This window comes from Heptranchias perlo, chromosome 25 (assembly GCF_035084215.1).
Source record: "Heptranchias perlo isolate sHepPer1 chromosome 25, sHepPer1.hap1, whole genome shotgun sequence".
Lineage (NCBI taxonomy): Eukaryota > Metazoa > Chordata > Chondrichthyes > Hexanchiformes > Hexanchidae > Heptranchias > Heptranchias perlo.
In genome coordinates this window covers 14,671,239-14,690,833 of record NC_090349.1, presented here as the reverse complement: position 1 = coordinate 14,690,833, position 19,595 = coordinate 14,671,239, and the positions used below count along the sequence as shown (strand labels likewise).

General features: G+C 46.3%; 1 protein-coding gene across 1 annotated transcript in view; it reads right to left on the bottom strand.

The window, feature by feature from the left end:
• Positions 1–19,595, bottom strand: part of susd2 (sushi domain containing 2) — a 124,586-nt gene that overhangs the window by 28,929 nt on the left and 76,062 nt on the right. The window contains exon 10 of the mRNA XM_068005679.1: positions 9,433–9,588. Within this exon, the coding sequence (XP_067861780.1) occupies positions 9,433–9,588 (156 nt within the window). The remainder of the gene's footprint in view (positions 1–9,432; positions 9,589–19,595) is intronic.

Genomic DNA, 19,595 nt, shown 5'->3' with positions numbered 1-19,595 from the left:
TTATAGTGTTGAACGTATTCTGTTACAGTGCCCACTGCTACAGTCTTTTAAGTGCCCACTGCTACAGTCTTTTAAGTGCCCACTGCTACAGTCTTTTAAGTGCCCACTGCTATACTGCTATAACTACCCACTGTTAAAAGTAACAAATGTTATGCTGCCACCGTCGCCCACGTTATGCTGCCACCGTCGCCCACGTTATGCTGCCACTGCCGCCCACGTTATGCTGCCACCGTCGCCCACGTTATGCTGCCACCGTCGCCCACGTTATGCTGCCACTGCCGCCCACGTTATGCTGCCACCGTCGCCCACGTTATGCTGCCACCGTTACCCACATTATGCTGCCACCGTTGCCCACGTTATGCTGCCACCGTTACCCATGTTTTGCTGCCACCGTCGCCCACGTTATGCAGCCACCGTCGCCCACATTATGCTGCCACCATTGCCCACATTATGCTGCCACCATTACCCACGTTATGCTGCCACCGTTACCCACGTTATGCTGCCACCGTCACCCACGTTATGCTGCCACCATTGCCCACGTTATGCAGCCACCGTCGCCCACATTATGCTGCCACCTTTGCCCACGTTATGCTGCCACCGTCACCCACGTTATGCAGCCACCGTCGCCCACATTATGCTGCCACCATCACCATGTTATGCTGCCACAGTCACCCATGTTATGCTGCCACCGTTACCCACGTTATGCTGCCACCATCGCCCACGTTATGCTGCCACCGTTACCCACGTTATGCTACCACCGTCGCCCATGTTATGCTGCCACCATCGCCCACGTTATGCTGCCACCATCGCCCACGTTATGCTGCCACCGTCGCCCACGTTATGCTGCCACCATTACCCACATTATACTGCGATAACTGCCAGTTGTTCTAATTCTGTAACTGCCCACTGTTGTCCTGCTAGAATTGCCCACTCCGTCACTGATTCCTCAACCAGATCTCACCGCAATCTCAAAAAAGCAACCAGCAATTCATTACACCAGCCATATCTCAATGAACAAAATATGTAGCAGCAAATCTGCCCTATATTTTTTTTCTGTTTTCATTTCACTCATTGGGCAAGAATTCCAATTGGTGTTGAATTGCGGATAGTTTTGTGCTGTGGACTCACTCGCTAGGAATGAGCGAAGATTCCCAAGCTCATTTCACCCGACACTTGTCTCTGACAGAGACAGCCTTTCAGCCCACTGATCTCTGATTTGGATTCAAACCCAGGACCCACAAGTGTAAGAGTTGGGTTGTATCCTATAGTACCAACCAGTATCCGCAGTCCTGCCTCTTATTCAGTTGGACATGTATGATCATGAGTTGGTTAAGTATGAAATAATATTGATGATAGACCATTAGTGATCGGACAGAACAATTCCAATCAGAAACTAAATCCTCCCTCAAATCCAGTTACAAGAATCATCTGAAATTTTCAGTCAAGCCTTGAGACACAAAGACCTTTTTAACATTAAAGATGTCAGTTTATTGAGGGAGCAGGGGTCAGAAGCACAAAGTCCGTTGCATAAACTCTCCAAACACAGTGCATCATTTGGAAGGGAGTGTTTCATGTTTCGAAACTCCAGCACCCATCATTAACATTAATTCCTCTTTCTCTTTCAGGATAAAAGAAAGAGACCTTACATTTATATAGAATCTCACCCTGTCCCTTAGAAACATCACCTACTGCTTCACATACAATCAATTACTATTTCAAGCACAGTCGCTGTTATGTAGATAAATGCAGCAGCCAATTTGTGCACAGCAAGGTCCCAAAAGCAGCAATGAGAATTAATCTGCTTTTGGTAGTGTTGGTTGAGCAGGAATGTTGGCCAGGGAACGACGAGACCTCCCTGCTGTGCTTCAAAGCCTGCTGCGCATTCCCTGCTCTAATTTCACATTTCCAGCATTTACAAGTTTTCTTTTTATCTGTACTGCATTTCCCAGTCACACTGCCAGATTGTGGAACATTGAAAACCATCTTCAGAGTGGTGACAACGAAGAGGAGCCCAGCTCTAGCTCTCTCACCTTATAATTAGGAGTATTTAATTACTGCTCAGGATGCTAAGTTGGAAAACATCCAACATGGTAAATATCCAATGAATGCCAAAGCAATGCTGTATATTCACCATGGGCAATTTTGTAATATATCATCACTATTAAACAGGGCCCACATTTTACAGTGAACAAGGGAGTGGCTGGGCTCACAGCTCTGTGATAACACTCACAACACAGACTGGGATTGACTGGGCTCACAGCTCTGCGATAACACTCACAACACAGTCTGAGATTGACTGGGCTCACAGCTCTGCGATAACACTCACAACACAGTCTGGGATTGACTGGGCTCACAGCTCTGCGATAACACTCACAACACAGACTGGGATTGACTGGGCTCACAGCTCTGCGATAACACTCACAACACAGACTGGGATTGACTGGGCTCACAGCTCTGTGATAACACTCACAGCTCTGTGATAACACTCACAATGCACAGTCTTAGTCTGCCCCATTTCTAGGTAAATGGAAGGAACCCTTGTCACTGTACTCTGGCTAACTGGAATATATCACATTCCTTGTCTACGGTAAACAGAAGAACAGACACTCTATCAGAACACGACTCAGGCTATAAATCTACAAATTGATTGAATGTTCGACAGATAAAACAACAGGATTCGGTGAGGCTGAATTTACTTGGCCGTTCTAGTAGGTTCACGTCGTAACTCCAGCAGGAGCTCACTGCAAATGGCAAGGAAATAGTCCAGGACCCGAATACACTGGGAGTTCAGAGTCGGTCTGTAAGGGGTGGAGCCTCTGCCGACCCTTAGGAGGCCAGTGATGCAAAGGAAGGATGGAGCCAGGCTAGGGGCAGGGCAGGAAATGGGAGCTCCCTACATTGGGAGCTCCCACTTCCCCAACATCAGTGGGACCTGGCATAAATTTGGAGGCTGGTGCCTCTAATGAGATGAGCCTTCAGGGTAGCAACCTGGTCCCTTGAAAATGAGGTACTTTAAAAACATATATTTTTTAATATTGTCTTTGTAAGGGAGCTAAAAGTCTGACTGACTGTTTCTCAGGTGCCTCCTCGGGTGGGCACCGCCTCCTTGGATGGGTGGGCTACTCCTTCTTGGATTGGCACCCCACCCCATCTCAGATGGAAATCAGGCACTGGAATTTCCAGCAGCGTGGAGCAGGTAGGTGCCCGAGATTTGTCTGTACTGGTTGGGGCGCCAATCGGCCTCTGCCGACCCTTAGGAGGCCAGTGATACAAATAAGGTGCTCTCCCACTGATCCTGCATACTCCGGCAGGATCAGCACTGGAGGGCACCACTGGGTGTAACCCCAACTGCTGGGATCGCAGCCCAAGGGTTTTGGGGGATGGCGTATTCCCGGTAATTACAAACTTTGCTTATTCTACCTGGAAACATCAAAAGCAACAAAGATGCATCTTCTGCGCTAACTCTCAATATATTAATGATTTAGATTTAAATGTAGGGGGCATAATTAAGAAGTTTGCAGATGATACAAAAATTGGCTGTGTGGTTGATGGTGAGGAGGAAAGCTGTAGACTGCAGGAAGATATCAATGGACTGGTCAGGTGGGCAGAAAAGTGGCAAATGGATTTCAATCCGGAGAATTGTGAGGTAATGCATTTGGGGAGGGCAAACAAGGTAAGGGAATACACAATAAATGGGAGGATACTGAGAGGTGTAGAGGAAGAGAGGGACCTTGGAATGCATGACCACAGATCCCTAAAGGTAGCAGGACAGGTAGAGAAGTAGTTAAGAAGGCATACGGTATACTTTCCTTTATTAGCCGAGGTATAGAATACAAGAGCAGGGAGGTTATGCTGGAACTGTATAAAACACTAGTTTGGCCACAGCTTGAGTACTGCATACGGTTCTGGTCACCACATTACATTGCACAAGAGAGAGTACAGAGGAGATTTACAAAGATGTTGCCAGGACTGGAGAATTTTAGCTATGAGGAAAGATTGGATAAGCTGGGGTTGTTTTCTTTGGAACAGAGGAGGCTGAAGGGTGATTTAACTGAGGTGTATAAAATTATGAGGGGCCTAGTTAGAGTGGACAGGAAGGACTACCTGAAAGAGGGGTAGAGGCAGAAACCCTCATCACATTTAAAAAGTACTTGGATGTGCATGTGAATTGCCGTTACCTACAGGGCTACGGACCAAGAGCTGGAAAGTGAGATTAAGCTGGACAGCTCTTTTTTGACCGGCACAGACACGATGGGCCAATTGGCCTACTTCCATGCCGTAAATTTTCTATGTTAAACTGACCCTTGAAGACACAACAACAATAACAGCAACAACTTATATGGTGTCTTTAACATAGTAAAACATCCCAAGGTGCTTCACAGAAGGGTAATTAGACAAAACTTGACCCTGAGTCAAAGAAGGAGATATTAGGTCAGGTGACCAAAAGCTCGGTCAAAGAGATAGGTTTTAAGGACTGTCTTAAAGGAGGAGAGCGGGGTAGAGGTTTAGGGAGGGAATTTCAGAGCTTAGGCCCGAGTCAGCTGAAGGCACAGCCGCCAATGGTAAAACAATTAAAATCATGGAAGCGCAAGAGGCCAGAATTGGAGGAACGTAGAGATCTTGGAGAGGGCTAGAGGAGGTCACAGAGATAGGGAGGGGCGAGGCGATGGAGGGATTTGAAAACAAGGATGAGAATTTTAAAATTGAGGTTTTGCTGGACCAGGAGCCAATGTAGGTCAGCGAGCACAGGGGTGATGGGTGAACGGGACTTGGTGCGAGTTAAGATACGGGCAGGAGAGTTTTGGATGAGGTCAAGTTTATGGGGGGTGGAAGATGGGAGGCCGTACAGGAGAGCTTTGGAATGGTCAAGTCTAGAGGTAACAAAGACGTGGATGAGGGTTTCAGCAGCAGATGAGCTGAGGTGGGGGCGGAGACGGGCGATGTTACAGAGGTGGAAATAAGCGGATGTGTGGTCGGAAGCTCATCTCAGGGTCAAATAGGACGCCAAGGTTGCGAACGGTCTGGTTCAGCCTCAGACAGTGGCCAGGAAGACGGTTGGAGTCGGTGGCTCAGGAACGGAGTTTGTGGTGGGGACTGAAGACAATGGCTTCAATCTTTCCAATATTTAGTTGGAGGAAATTTTTGCTCATCCACTAGTGGATGTCGGACCAGCAGTGTGACAAATCAGAGACAATGGAGGGGTCGAAAGAGGTGGTGGTTAGGTAGAGCTGGGTGTCATCAGCGTACATGTGGAACCTGACGTGTTTTCGGATGATGTCGCTGAGGGGCAGCATGTAGATGAAAAATAGGAGGGGGCCAAGGATAGATCCTTGGGGGACTCCAGAGGTAACGGTGCAAGAGCGGGAAGAGAAACCATTGCAGGAGATTCTCTGGCTACGACTGGATAGATCAGAATGGAACCAGATACATTGAGAGCAATCAAATCATACAGACCATGTCTCCTCCTTATATAGAACCTTGGTTGGACCACGCTTGGAGTACTGTGCACAGTTCTGGTCTCCACATTACAAAAATGATATAGAAACACTGGAGAAGGTGCAAGGAAGATTTACGAGGATGATACCAGAACTGAGAGGGTACAACTATCAAAAAAATATTGAGCAGGCTGGGGATCTTTTCTCTAGAAAACAGACTGAGAGGTGACCTGATACAGGTCTTCAAATTATGAAGGGGTTCAATCGGGTAGACATGGAGAAGATGTTTCCGCATGTGGGGGAATCCAAAACTAGGGGTCATAAATATAAGATAGTCACTAATAAATCCAATAGGGAATTCAAGAGAAATTTCTTTACTCAGAGTGGTGAGAGTGTGGAACTTGCTACCACAAGGAGTAGTTGAGGCGACTAGCATAGATGCATTTAAGGGGAAGCTTAGATAAACACATGGGGGAGAAAGGAATAGAAGGATATGCTGATAGGGCGAGATGATGTAAGGTGGGAGGAGGCTTGTGTGGAACATAAACAACAGCATAGACCTGGATGAATGGTCGGCTTCTGTGCTGTAAAATTCTATGTAATTATAGTAGTGTCAGTTGTGGTTCAGTGGGTAGCGCTCCCACCTCTGAGGTAGAACGTTGTGGGTTTAATTCCCACTTGAGAGACTTGAGCACATAATCTAGGCATATCACTCCAGTACCGAGGGGGGAGTGCTGTACTGTCGGAGGTGCAGTACTGAGGGAGTGCTGTACTGTCGGAGGTGCAGTACTGAGGGAGTGCTGTACTGTCGGAGGTGCAGTACTGAGGGAGTGCTGCACTGTCGAAGGTGCAGTACTGAGGGAGTGCTGTACTGTCGGAGGTGCAGTACTGAGGGAGTGCTGCACTGTCGGAGGTGCAGTACTGAGGGAGTGCTGTACTGTCGGAGGTGCAGTACTGAGGGAGTGCTGCACTGTCGAAGGTGCAGTACTGAGGGAGTGCTGTACTGTCGGAGGTGCAGTACTGAGGGAGTGCTGCACTGTCGGAGGTGCAGTACTGAGGGAGTGCTGTATTAACGGAGGTGATGTCTCTCGGATGAAATGTTAAACAAAGCTCCCGTCTGCTCTCTCTGGTGGATATAAAAGATGCCATGGCACTATTTGAAGAGCAGGGGAGTTCTCCCTGGTGACCTGGTCAATATTTATCCCTCAACCAACATAACTATAACAGATTATCCAGTCAGTATTTCATTGCTGTTTGTGGGACCTTGCGGTGCACAAATTGACTGCTTCATTTTGTACATTACAACAGTGACTACGCTTCCAATGTACTGGCTGTAAAGTGCTTTGGGACGACTGGAAGGTCGTGAAAGACGTTATATAAATGCAAGTCTTTCTTTATCGGTCATTCCAGGGATTACACAGGGATAGCAGAATCATCATGGCTGAAATGATAGAATCATAGAAATTTACGGCATAGAAAGAGGCCATTCGGCTCATCGTGTTGATGCTAGCCAAAAAAAAACTATCCAGCCTAATCCCACTTTCCAGCTTTTGGTCCATAGCCTGGTAGGTTATGGCACTTCAAGTGCACATCCAAGTACTTTCTAAATGCGATGAGGGTTTCTGCCTCTACCACCCATTAAGGCAGTGAGTTCCAGACCCACAACACCCTCTGGTTGAAAAAAATTCTCCTCAACTCCCCTCTATTCCTTCTACCAATTACTTTAAATCTATGCCCCCTGGTTATTGACCTCTCTGCTAAGGGAAGTAGGTCCTTCCTATCTGTATCTGTAGGATCTGTAGGATCTGTATCTCGGCCTCTCATAATTTTATACATCTCAATTGAATCTCCCCTCAGCCTCCTCTGTTCCAAAGAAAACAACCCCAGCCTATCCAATCTTCCCTCATAGCTAAAATTCTCCAACCCTGGCAACATTCTCGTAAATCTCCTCTGTACCCTTTCTAGTGCAATCACATCTTTCCTGTAAAGTGATGACCAGACTGTATGCAGTACTCTTGCTGTGACCTAACTAATGTTTTATACAGTTTGAGCATAACCTCCCAGCTCTTGTATTCTGTGCCTCTGCTGATAAAGGAAAGTATCCCGTACGCCTTCTTAACCACCTTATCTACCTGTCCTGCTACCTTCAGGGCTCTGTGAACATGCACTCCAAGGTCCCTCTGTTCCTCTACACCTCTCAGTATCCTCCCATTTATTGTGTATTCCCTTGCCTTGTTTGCCCTCCCCAAATGTATTACCTCACACTACTCCAGATTGAATTCTATTTGCCACTTTTCTGCCCACCTGACCAGTCCATTGATATCTTCCTGCAGTCTACAGCTTTCCTCCTCACTATCAACCACACGGCCAATTTTTGTATCATCTGCATACTTCTTAATCATGCCCCCTACATTTAAGTCTAAATCAATAATATATACCACAAAAAGCAAGGGACCTAGTACTGAGCCCTGCGGAACCCCACTGGAAACAGCCTTCCAGTCACAAAAACATCCGTCGACCATTACCCTTTGCTTCCTTCTATGTGGAGAAAAACATTAAGACATCAAAAAAATAAAGTGTGTTACAGTGGTAACAGGAGGAACCTGTCTGCTCTCTACTAATGGGGATTAGCAAAGCAATCTGGGTCTTACCAAGCTATGGGTCTTTCATACGGTTTTGCCCATTCTCCCCTTCCTCTATTGAAGGCATTGTCTAATACTGAGGTAAAGTGGTTGCCCTCCAAGCCTTGCCTGAGTGGCCATTCTCCATTGCACAGAGGCACTGACAAGTTATTCAATGGAGAGCAGCATTGCAATTCGGGACAGCCAGACACCCCGATCGAGCCATCAGCGCACGTTAGTTCTGTAGCCTAACTTGCCTATTCCAAAATATTCGGCCTTTTATACCCTAGAATGTGTCAATGCAGAGCTTCCCTTTCAGATTCAAAATATCCAATGGATTTCTCCTTCTAATTGTCTGATTCGATATGCGAATGTAAACTATCAGATTTGAACATACCCTGAAGATAAAACTATCCTTTAAATTTTCTCTATAATTAGGGGCCTACTAACAAAAATTACAGGAGCCCACAACTTTGAAACTAGCGATTTCTAATAATACACTCCAGCAAGGTGCTGATTATAGAGAAAAACAATCTCCCTTTTTGGATAAAACAACAAGAACAACTTGCGTTTATATTGCGTTTTTAACGTAGCAAAACGTCCCAAGGCGCTTCACAGGAGTGTTATCAAACAAAATTTGACACCGAGCCACACAAGGAGATATGAGGACAGACGGCCAAAAGCTTGGTCAATGAAAGGTTTTAAGTAGTGCAGAGAGGCAGAGGGAGGGAATTCCAGAGCTTAGGGCGTAGGCGTGAACGCACGGTCGCCAATGGTGGGGCGAAGGAAATGGGGGATGCACAAGAGGCCAGATTTAGAAGAATGCAGAGATATAGGAGGGTTGTAGGGCTGGAGGAGGTTACAGAGATAGGGAACGGTGAGGCCATGGAGGGATTTGAACACAAGGATGAGAATTTCACAATCGAGGCGTAGGTGGACCGGGAGCCAATATAGGTCAGCGAGCACAGGGGTGATAGGTGAACTGGACTTGGTGTGAGTTAAGATACACGTGACAGATTAGCTGAAGTTTACGGAGAGTGAAAGATGGGAGGCCGGCCAGGGGAGCATTGGAATAGTCGAGTATAGACAACAAAAGCATGGAATAGACAACAAAAGCATGGAATAGACAACAAAAGCATGGATGAGGGTTTCAGCTGCAGCAGATGGGCTGAGGCAGGAGCGGAGGCGGGCGATATAGAAAAGAGGAATTTCAGTCCATTGAGTTATTATAAAGGGTATATACATACACGATAACACACAGACTGGAGTGTGGTCCAACTCAGCAACATGTCGAGAAATGGGAATGGGATCTTAAACCATGAAAGGGACACACAGGGAAGCTGCTTCGTGGTAAATGTTCGCTGCAGGAGTCTTACCGTTTATAGTCTTGACTCGTTCTGTCCTTCCTTGGACTCTCAATATTCCATTCGTGTCGTTTCCTTCTCCCTTTAGCAGTGTGTACTCCCCCCGCCCATTGAAGGTGAAGTTAGCGCCATCAAAGGTAAAGAGATGAGGGTCTCCAAATGCTGTGCCTGGAAAAGAGTTGAAGAAGTCCGACATCAGTTGTTAAACTTTGGAACTGTTATTTTATATATATTAATTTATTTTTGATAAAAGGATGACCTCCAAATGTCCTTGTTTTTACGATTCGGTTTAAAATCTCAGAATCAAGGGGGTAATTTTTAACCTGCCGTTTGGGCTACAACTGGTGTTGGGGATCGACCGTCCGTTATAGATACCGTCCAGTTTTCATTTCCGTTGACCCGGGTGGCAAGTTAAAAATCTAGCCCCAAGGATCTGTTTGTCACTCAAATCTGCCAGTGATCGTTAGGTCACAGTTCACAGCCTGTCCACTATGGGGAACACCTCACAAATTGTGGCATTGAGAGGGGAGAACACGGAGCACAGGGAAGAAAAACCCTTGTGCCGCTTCCAGAGGACAAAACCGCAATCATCACACCGTGTTTCGGAGACTAGGGGCTCCTACAGATTTACCACCAGAGGTTCGCTAGAACTGTTCTCCAGTTATACTGGGGGGAGACGAGCCCAATTTCCCTCAGTGCAGCTTCATTAGATATGCAGGGCTGGCCCCAGGCTGCCCAACTCTGGGAGGACAGGAAATGCTGTGCTGCTGCAGCAGCTGAAGGGATCAGGCCAGCCATGTAGTGTTTGCAACCACGCGGCTCAGTGCGGTGCCCGAGGCTGGTGCTTCATCAGGGCACAGGTTTAAAGACTCGTCGATTGGATGGTTGGGCTGCTTACAGTGCCACCTTGTGGCAGAAAACTGTCAGAATCCACTTCGGCAAACCTGATCGCTACAACAACTTGCTTTTATTCAGCACCTTTAACGTAGTAAAACGTCCCAAGGTGCTTCACAGTAGCGGAATCAGACAAAAAATTGACACCAAGCCAAAGAAGGAGACATTAGGACAGACGAACGGAATCTTGGTCAAAGAGGTAGGTTTTAAGGAGCGTCTTAAAGGAGGAGAGAGAAGCAGAGAGGTTCAAAGAGGTTTAAAGAGTCTTTAAACCTGTGCCCTGATGAAGCACCAGCCTCGGGCACCGCACTGAGCCACGTGGTTGCAAACACTACATGGCTGGCCTGATCCCTTCAGCTGCTGCAGCAGCACAGCATTTCCTGTCCTCCCAGAGTTGGACAGCCTGGGGCCAGCCCTGCATATCTAATGAAGCTGCACTGAGGGAAATTGGGCTCGTCTCCCGCGGTATAACTGGGAATTCCAGAGCTTAGGACCTAGACGGCTGAAGGCATGGCCGCCAATGGTGGGGTGAAGGATGTTTCCAATGATCTTTCTTGGCAGACACCTCTAACATCATGAACCGCTAGTAGGCTGGGGAAGAGTGGAGCTCCTAAGTGCTTCATTTTGGATCTCAGTGTTTCATGATCAGCAAAGACAATAGAATATTGAACTGAGCTTGAGCGCAGAGGTTGGTAAGGATAGAGAGTGAACTTCTAACGGAGCGAATTGCTAACAGAGTGAGGACTTTCAACTGGGAATTTGGTCAGTGTGGGAATTAGGTGCAGAGGGGGAAGGAGGTGCTAAGTGAATCTCATTGAAACATATAAGATTCTGAGGGGGCTTGACGGGGTGGATGCTGAGAGGTTGTTTCCCCTGGCTGCAGAGTCTAGAACTAGGGGGCATAGTCTCAGGATAAGGGGTCGGCCATTTAAGACTGAGATGAGGAGGAATTTCTTCACTCAGAGGGCTGTGAATCTTTGGAATTCTCTACCCCAGAGGGCTGTGGATGCTGAGTCATTGAGTATATTCAAGGCTGAGATTGATAGATTTTTGGATTCTAGGGGAATCAAGGGATATGGGGATCGGACGGGAAAGTGGAGTTGAGGTGGAAGATCAGCCATGATCTTATTGAATGGCGGAGCAGGCTCGAGGGGCCGTACTCCTGCTCCTATTTCTTATGTTCTCATGCGATTTAAACTAAGGCACTATAAATTAATCTATCAACTTTTAAAACTTAAATTTAAAAAAAAGATTAAAAAACTAAATAATTACTAATTATTTCAAAATCAAGCTAAATCCATTTAATAAATATAATCTAGCTCTCAAGTGATTCTATTAGTCCTAGAAATAAACTATTGACAATAAATATTGTGTGTTGGGACTAATATGTGGGAGTTTGTTGGCAGTGAGACTGTCCCAGATTGCCACATCCACATTAAATGTCTCTGGCTTGAAACACTCCAGCTCAGAATCTTTGAGCTGGAGTGCGAGTTAGAGACACTCCGACACATAATGGAGGGGGAGGAATATCTAGATTGTATTCTGGAGAAAGCAGTCACACCTCAAAGAAAAGCACAGATGCAGGAAGGGGAGAGTGTGACTGTTAGTCAGCAGGCTAGTGGGAACCTAGGGGAGGTAGAGAAGGAGGTCCCGTATACACTGGTCCTATCCAACAGGTACGAGGTACTTAATACCTGTGAGGGTAATGATGAAGGCTGCAGGGAGGATGCCCAGAATGCTAACCATGGCACCGTGGAGCATGAGGTAGTCCAAGATGGGGGAGGAGGGGGGAGGATCAGAATAGAAAGATTGTAGCCATAAGGGGATTCTACAATCAGGGGAATAGATAGTCCTCTGCAGTCGCAACCAAGAGTCCAGGAGGGTGTGTTGCCTACCTGGTGCAAGGGTAAAGGACATCTCGGAGCAACTGGAGAGGAACTTGGAAAGGGAGAGGGATGATCCAGTTGTCGTGATCCATGTCGGCACCAATGACATAAGGAAAAACAAGGAGGAGGTCCTGCTACGGGAATATCAGAAGCTAGGAACTAAATTAAAAAGCAGGACCTCACGGGTGGTAATCTCAGGATTACTACCCGAGCCACGTGCTAATTAGCACAGGGATAGGCAGATCAGAAAGGTGAGTGCGTGGGAAGGAGGGGTTCCATTTCATGGGACACTGGCACCAGGACCGGGACAGGAGCTGTACCGATGGGACAGACTCCACCTGAACCAGAGTGGGACCAGAGTCCTAGTGGAAAGGATAAATAGGGCGGCAGATAACGCTTTACACTAACAAGATGGGAGGGATCTGGTAGCAATAGCAAAAGCCTAAAGATAAAAGAAACAGGAGATGAGCGTAAAGGTCAGAGCAGGGTAAGGAATAAAGAATACAAACGGTCAAGGAACAAATAGAGTTATAAAACAGAAGTATAAAAGGACTGTTAAAAAAATAAAAGGAATAGATATTAAAGACAAATTAAACCGCCTGTATAGCAGTGCACACAGCATCCAAAATAAAATGGAAGAATTGGAGGCAATAATCCATAGCAAGGAACCAGATGTAGCAGGAATAACAGAAACATGGCTACATAAAGAACAGGACTGGCAACTAAATATTGCAGGTTGTAACATAATCAGAGAGGATAGGGAAGGAAGAGGGGTGGAGTAGATGTACTAATTAGAGATAATATAATGGCAGTAGAAAAAAGGGACATAACTAACAAAAGGATAGAAACAGAATCCATATAGATTGAAATAAAAGATAAGGGATCGATCATGCCAATAGGGGTATACTGCAGACCACCGAATAGTGGAAAGGCAGTGGAGGAAGAAATATGTAAACAAATATGTGAAATGAGTAAAGGACATAGAATAATAATCATGGGAGATTTTAACGATCCCCAAATAAACTGGCAAGAAGAGATAGGTACAGGAGTACACGGAATGGAGTTTTTACAATGTGTGCAGGACTCCTCTCTTATCCAGTATGTAAAAAGCCCAACAAGAGAGAGAGCACTGCTGGATCTAGTAATGGGAAATGAACCAGAACAAATAAGAGAATAAGCATAGGAGATCATCTAGGCAATAGTGATCACAACATAATAAGGTTTAAGATAAAGATTGAGACCAAAGTAATAAATTGGAAAAAAGATGACTTTCAGGGGATGAGAATGGAACTAGGGAAAATAAACTGGAAAAATGTACTGACAAACAAAGAAATAGAACAGCAGTGGGAAACATTTAAAACGGTGATCAATAGAGTCCAGGAGAAATATATCCCACTGATAAGCAAGAACAAACTAGCCACAATGACACACCATGGATACAAAAGGGAATATGAAAAGGTTAGAAAGAAGTTTTAAAAAACAATTAGGAAGGCAAAAGGGCATAAAAGGGGCAGTGGCAGCATGGATACAAAATTGGCGAAGTGATAGGAAACAGAGAGTAGTGGTGAACGGTTGTTTTTCAGCTGGAGGGAGGTGTAAAGTGGTGTTCCCCAGGGTTCGGTACTGGGACCACTGCTTTTCTTGACATAAATTAATGACTTGGACTTGGGTGTACAGGTCACAATTTCAAAATTTGCAGATGACACAAAACTTGGAAGTGTAGTAAACATTGGGGAGGATAGTGATAGACTTCAAGAGAACATAGACAGGTTGGTGGAATGGGCGGACACATGGCAGATCAAATTTAACGCAGAGAAGTGCGAAATGATATATTTTGGCAGGAAGAATGAGGAGAGGCAAATATAAACTAAATGGTACAATTCTAAAGGGGGTGCAGGAACAGAGAGACCTGAGGGTATATGTGCACAAATCGTCGAAGGTGGCAGGACAGGTTGAGAAAGCAGTTAAAAAAGCATACGGGATCCTGGGCTTTATAAATAGAGGCATAGAGTACGAAAGCAAGGAAGTAATGTTGAACCTTTATAAAACACTGGTTCGGCCACAGCTGGAGTATTGTGTCCCGTTCTGGGCACCACACTTTAGGAAGGATGTGAAGGCCTTTGAGAGGGTGCAGAAGAGATTTACTAGAATGGTTCCAGAGATGAGGGACTTCAGTTACGTGGATAGACTGGGGAAGCTGGGGTTGTTCTCTTTAGAGCAGAGAAGGTTAAGAGGAGATTTGATACAAGTGTTCAAAATCATGATGGGTTTAGATAAAGTAAATAAAGAGAAACTGTTCCCATTGGCGGAAGGGTCAAGAACCAGAGGACACAGATTTAAGGTGATTGGCAAAAGAACCAAAGGCGACATGAGGAAAAACTTTCTTTAGGCAGCGAGTTGTTATGATCTGGAATGTGCTGCCTGAAAGGGTGGTGGAAACAGATTCAATCGTGACTTTCAAAAAGGAATTGGATAAATACTTGAAGGGAAAAAATTTGCAGAGCCACGGGGAAAGGGCGGGGGAATGGAACGAACTGGATTGTTCTTACAAAGAGCCAGACAGAATGGCGTCCTTCTGTGCTGTAACCATTCTATGATTCTATGATTCATAAAGAAACTATGAAATTAAATTGTCAAGGAATATAAGAAGAAATAGTAAAGTATTCTACAGACACATCAATAACAAATGAAAAATCAGAGTAGGGATCGTAGACTCATGATTAAGGTCAGAGCATTTGGAATCAGTGGACAAGTAGCGGAATTGATAACAAGCTGGCTACAGAACAGAAAACAGAGAGCAGGGGTTAAGGGTAGCTACTGTTTTTTTTATTCATTCATGGGATGTGGGCGTCGCTGGCGAGGCTGGCATTTATTGCCCATCCCTAATTGCCCTTGAGAAGGTGGTGGTGAGCCGCCGCCTTGAACTGCTGCAGTCCGTGTGGTGAAGGTTCTCCCACAGTGCTGTTAGGAAGGGAGTTCCAGGATTTTGACCCAGCGACGATGAAGGAACGGCGATATATTTCCAAGTCGGGATGGTGTGTGACTTGGAGGGGAACGTGCAGGTGGTGTTGTTCCCATGTGCCTACTGCTCTTGTCCTTCTAGGTGGTAGAGGTCACGGGTTTGGGAGGTGCTGTCGAAGAAGCCTTGGCGAGTTGCAGGAGTGCATCCTGTGGATGGTACACACTGCAGCCACTGTGTGCCCACTGGTGAAGGGAGTGAATGTTTAGGGTGGTGGATGGGGTGCCAATCAAGCGGGCTGCTTTGTCCTGGATGGTGTCGAGCTTCTTGAATGTTGTTGGAGCTGCACTCATCCAAGCAAGTGGAGAGTATTTCATCGCACTCCTGACTTGTGCCTTGTAGATGGTGGAAAGGCTTTGGGGAGTCAGGAGGTGAGTCACTCGCCACAGAATACCCAGCCTCTGACCTGCTCTTGTAGCCACAGTATTTATATGGCTGGTCCAGTTAAGTTTCTGGTGACCCCCAGGATGTTGATGGTGGGGGATTCGGCAATGGTAATGCCGTTGAATGTCAAGGGGAGGTGGTTAGACTCTCTCTTGTTGGAGATGGTCATTGCCTGGCACGAATGTTACTTGCCACTTATCAGCCCAAGCCGGATGTTGTCCAGGTCTTGCTGCATGCGGGCTCGGACTGCTTCATTATTTGAGGGGTTGCGAATGGAACTGAACACTGTGCAATCATCAGCGAACATCCCCATTTCTGACCTTATGATGGAGGGAAGGTCATTGATGAAGCAGCTGAAGATGGTTGGGCCTAGGACACTGCCCTGAGGAACTCCTGCAGCAATGCCCTGGGGCTGAGATGATTGGCCTCCAACAACCACAACCATCTTCCTTTGTTCTAGGTATGACTCCAGTCACTGGAGAGTTTTCCCCCTGATTCCCATTGACTTCAATTTTACTAGGGCTCCTTGGTGCCACACTTGGTCAAATGCTGCCTTGAAGTCATAGGGCAGTCTCTCTCACCTCACCTCTGGAATTCAGCTCTTTTGTCCATGTTTGGACCAAGGCTGTAATGAGGTCTGGAGCCGAGTGGTCCTGGCGGAACCCAAACTGAGCATCAGTGAGTAGGTTATTGGTGAGTAAGTGCCGCTTGATAGCACTGTCGACGACACCTTCCATCACTTTATTGATGATTGAGAGTAGACTGATGGGACGGTAATTGGCCGGATTGTATTTGTCCTGCTTTTTGTGGACAGGACATACCTGGGCAATTTTCCACATTGTCGGGTAGATGTCAGTGTTGTAGCTGTACTGGAACAGTTTGGCTAGAGGCGCGACTAGTTCTGGAGCACAAGTCTTCAGCACTACAGCTGGGGCCCATTGCCTTTGCTGTATCCAGTGCACTCGGCCGTTTCTTGTTATCACGTGGAGTGAATCTAATTGGCTGAAGTCTGGCTTCTGTGATGGTGGGGATATCGGGAGGAGGCCGAGATGGATCATCCACTCGGCACTTCTGGCTGAAGATGGTTGCAAACACTTCAGCCTTGTCTTTTGCACTCACGTGCTGGACTCCATCATCATTGAGGATGGGGATGTTTACAGAGCCTCCTCCTCCCATTAGTTGTTTAATTGTCCACCACCATTCACGACTGGATGTGGCAGGACTGCAGAGCTTTGATCTGATCCGTTGGTTGTGGAATCACTTAGCTCTGTCTATAGCATGTTGCTTCTGCTGTTTAGCATGCATGTCGTCCTGAGTTGTAGCTTCACCGGGTTGGCACCTCATTTTTAGGTGCGCCTGGTGCTGCTCCTGGCATCCTCTTTGAGCCAGGGTTGATCCCCTGGCTTGTTGGTAATGGTAGAGTGAGGAATATGCCAGGCCATGAGGTTACAGATTGTGCTGGAATACAATTCTGCTGCTGCTGATGGCCCACAGTGCCTCATGGATGCCCAGTTTTGAGCTGCTAGATCTGTTCTGAATCTATCCCATTTAGCACGGTGGTCGTGTCACACAACACGTTGGATGGTGTCCTCAGTGCGAAGTACGGGACTTCGTCTCCATGAGGACTGTGCAGTGGTCCCTCCTGCCAATACTGTCATGGACAGATGCATTTGCGACAGGTAGATTGGTGAGGACAAGTAAGTTTTTCCCTCGTGTTTGTTCGCTCACCACCTGCTGCAGGCCCAGTCTGGCAGCTGTGTCCTTCAGGACTTGGCCAGCTCAGCCATTCTTGGTGATGGACATTGAAGTCCCCCATCCAGAGTACATTCTGTGCCCTTGAATAACCTCAGTACTTCCTCCAGGTGGTGTGCAACATGGAGGAGGACTGATTAATCAGCTGATGGAGGTTTCCTTGTCCATGTTTGGCCTGATGCCATGAGATCCAGAGTCAATGTTGAGGACTCCCAGGGTCACTCCCTCCTGACTGTATATCACTGTACCGCCACCTCTGTTCAATCTGTCCTGCCAGTGGCACAGGACATACTAAGGGATGGTGATGGAAGAGTCTGGGACATTGTCTGCAAGGTATGATTCTGTGAGTATGGCTATTGCTTGACTAGTCTGTGGGACAGCTCTCCCAATTTTGGCACAAGTCCCCAGATGTTAGTGAGGAGGACTTTGCAGGGTCAACTGGGCTTGGTTTGCCTTCAGTCATGTCCGGTGCCTAGTGGTCTGTCCGGTTTTATTCTTATTATGACATTTTACAACTGAGTGGTTTGTTAGGCCATTTCAGAGGGCAATTAAGAATCAACCACATTGCTGTGGGTCTGGAGTCACATTTTAGCCAGACCAGGTAAGGACGGCAGGTTTCCTTCCCTAAAGGGCATTAGTGAACCAGATGGGTTTTTACGACAATCCGATAGTTTCATGGCCACCATTACTAATACTAGTATTTTAATTCCAGATTTTGTTTAATGAATTGAAGTTAAATTCCCCAGCTGCCGTAGCAGGATTTGAACTCATGACTCTGGAGTTATTCGTCCAGGCCTCTGGATTACTAGTCCAGTAACATAACCACTATGCTACCATACCCTCAGACTGGGGAAAGGTGGGAAGTGGTGTTCCACAAGGATCAGTGCTGGGACCACTGTTGTTCACAATTTACATAAACAACTTGGACTCTGGAATCGGAAGTACAATTTCAAAATTTGCGAACGACACAAAATTCGGGGGTATAATTAATACTGAGAAGTGTGACTAAATACAGGAAGACATTAATAAACTTGCAGAATGGATGTGTAATTGGCAAATTAATTTCAATGTAGATAAGTGTGAGGTGGTACATTTAGTTCAGAAGAATAAGGAGGCCACATACTGCTTGGAAAAGAAGAGTCTAAATGGGGTAGAGGAGCAGAGGGATCTGGGGGTACAGATACACAAATCATTAAAAGTAGCAATGCAGGTTAATAAGGCCATAAAAAAAGCAAACCAAGCACTGGGGTTCACTTCTACAGGGATAGAATTGAAAAGCAGAGAAGTGGTGTTAAATTTATATAGAACCTTGGTTAGACCACACTGGGAGTACAGTGCACAGTTCTGGTCTCCATATTACAAAAAGGATGTAGAGGCACTGGAGAAGGTGCAAAAAAGATTTACTAGGATGATACCAGAACTGAGATTGAGCAGGCTGGGGCTCTTTTCTCTAGAAAATAGAAGACTGAGGGGTGACCTGATAGAGGTCTTTAAGATTATGAAAGGGTTTGAAAGGGTAAACATAGAGAAGATGTTTCCACTTGTGGGGGAGACCAGAACTAGGGGCCATAAATATAAGATAGTGACTAATAAATCCAATAGGGATTTCAGGAGAAACTTCATTACCCAGAGAATGGTGAGAGTGTGGAACTCACGATCACAAGGAGTAGTTGAGGCGACTAGCACAGATGCATTTAGGGGGAAGCTAGATCAACACATGAGGAAGAAAGGAATAGAAGGATGTGCTGATAGGATTAGATTAAGTAGGGAGGGAGGAGGCTCATGTGGAGCATAAACACCGGCATGGACCCGTTGATCCGAATGGCCTGTTTCGGGCAGCTGATCACCCGTTTTACATTATCGCCCAAAGTCAAAATGACTCCCACTGTGCGTAAAACTCTGTTCCCTGTCCGGTAAATTTAAACATTTTGACAGTGCAGGCGGGAGTGCCCAGGCTCCAAATCACTGCTAAAAAGCTCCGTTGAAATTCATATAGGGCCGAACAGACTTTTTAAACTTAGCTTGACGTTTTGCTCAAGTGGTGTAAAATGGCCGCCTTCCAGGGGATCTCACGCTGTTACGTCCTGCTGTCAGATTAGAATCAGTCTCCAGAGTTATGCTGTCACCTCCGCGTTACTGCAAAGTAATGCAACAGCGACCGGATAGAACTGCACCGCAAGATAGTCAACAGCTCGGGCGGCATCGGCTCAAGTATCTGTGTGGCTCGAGCTCTTTCTATG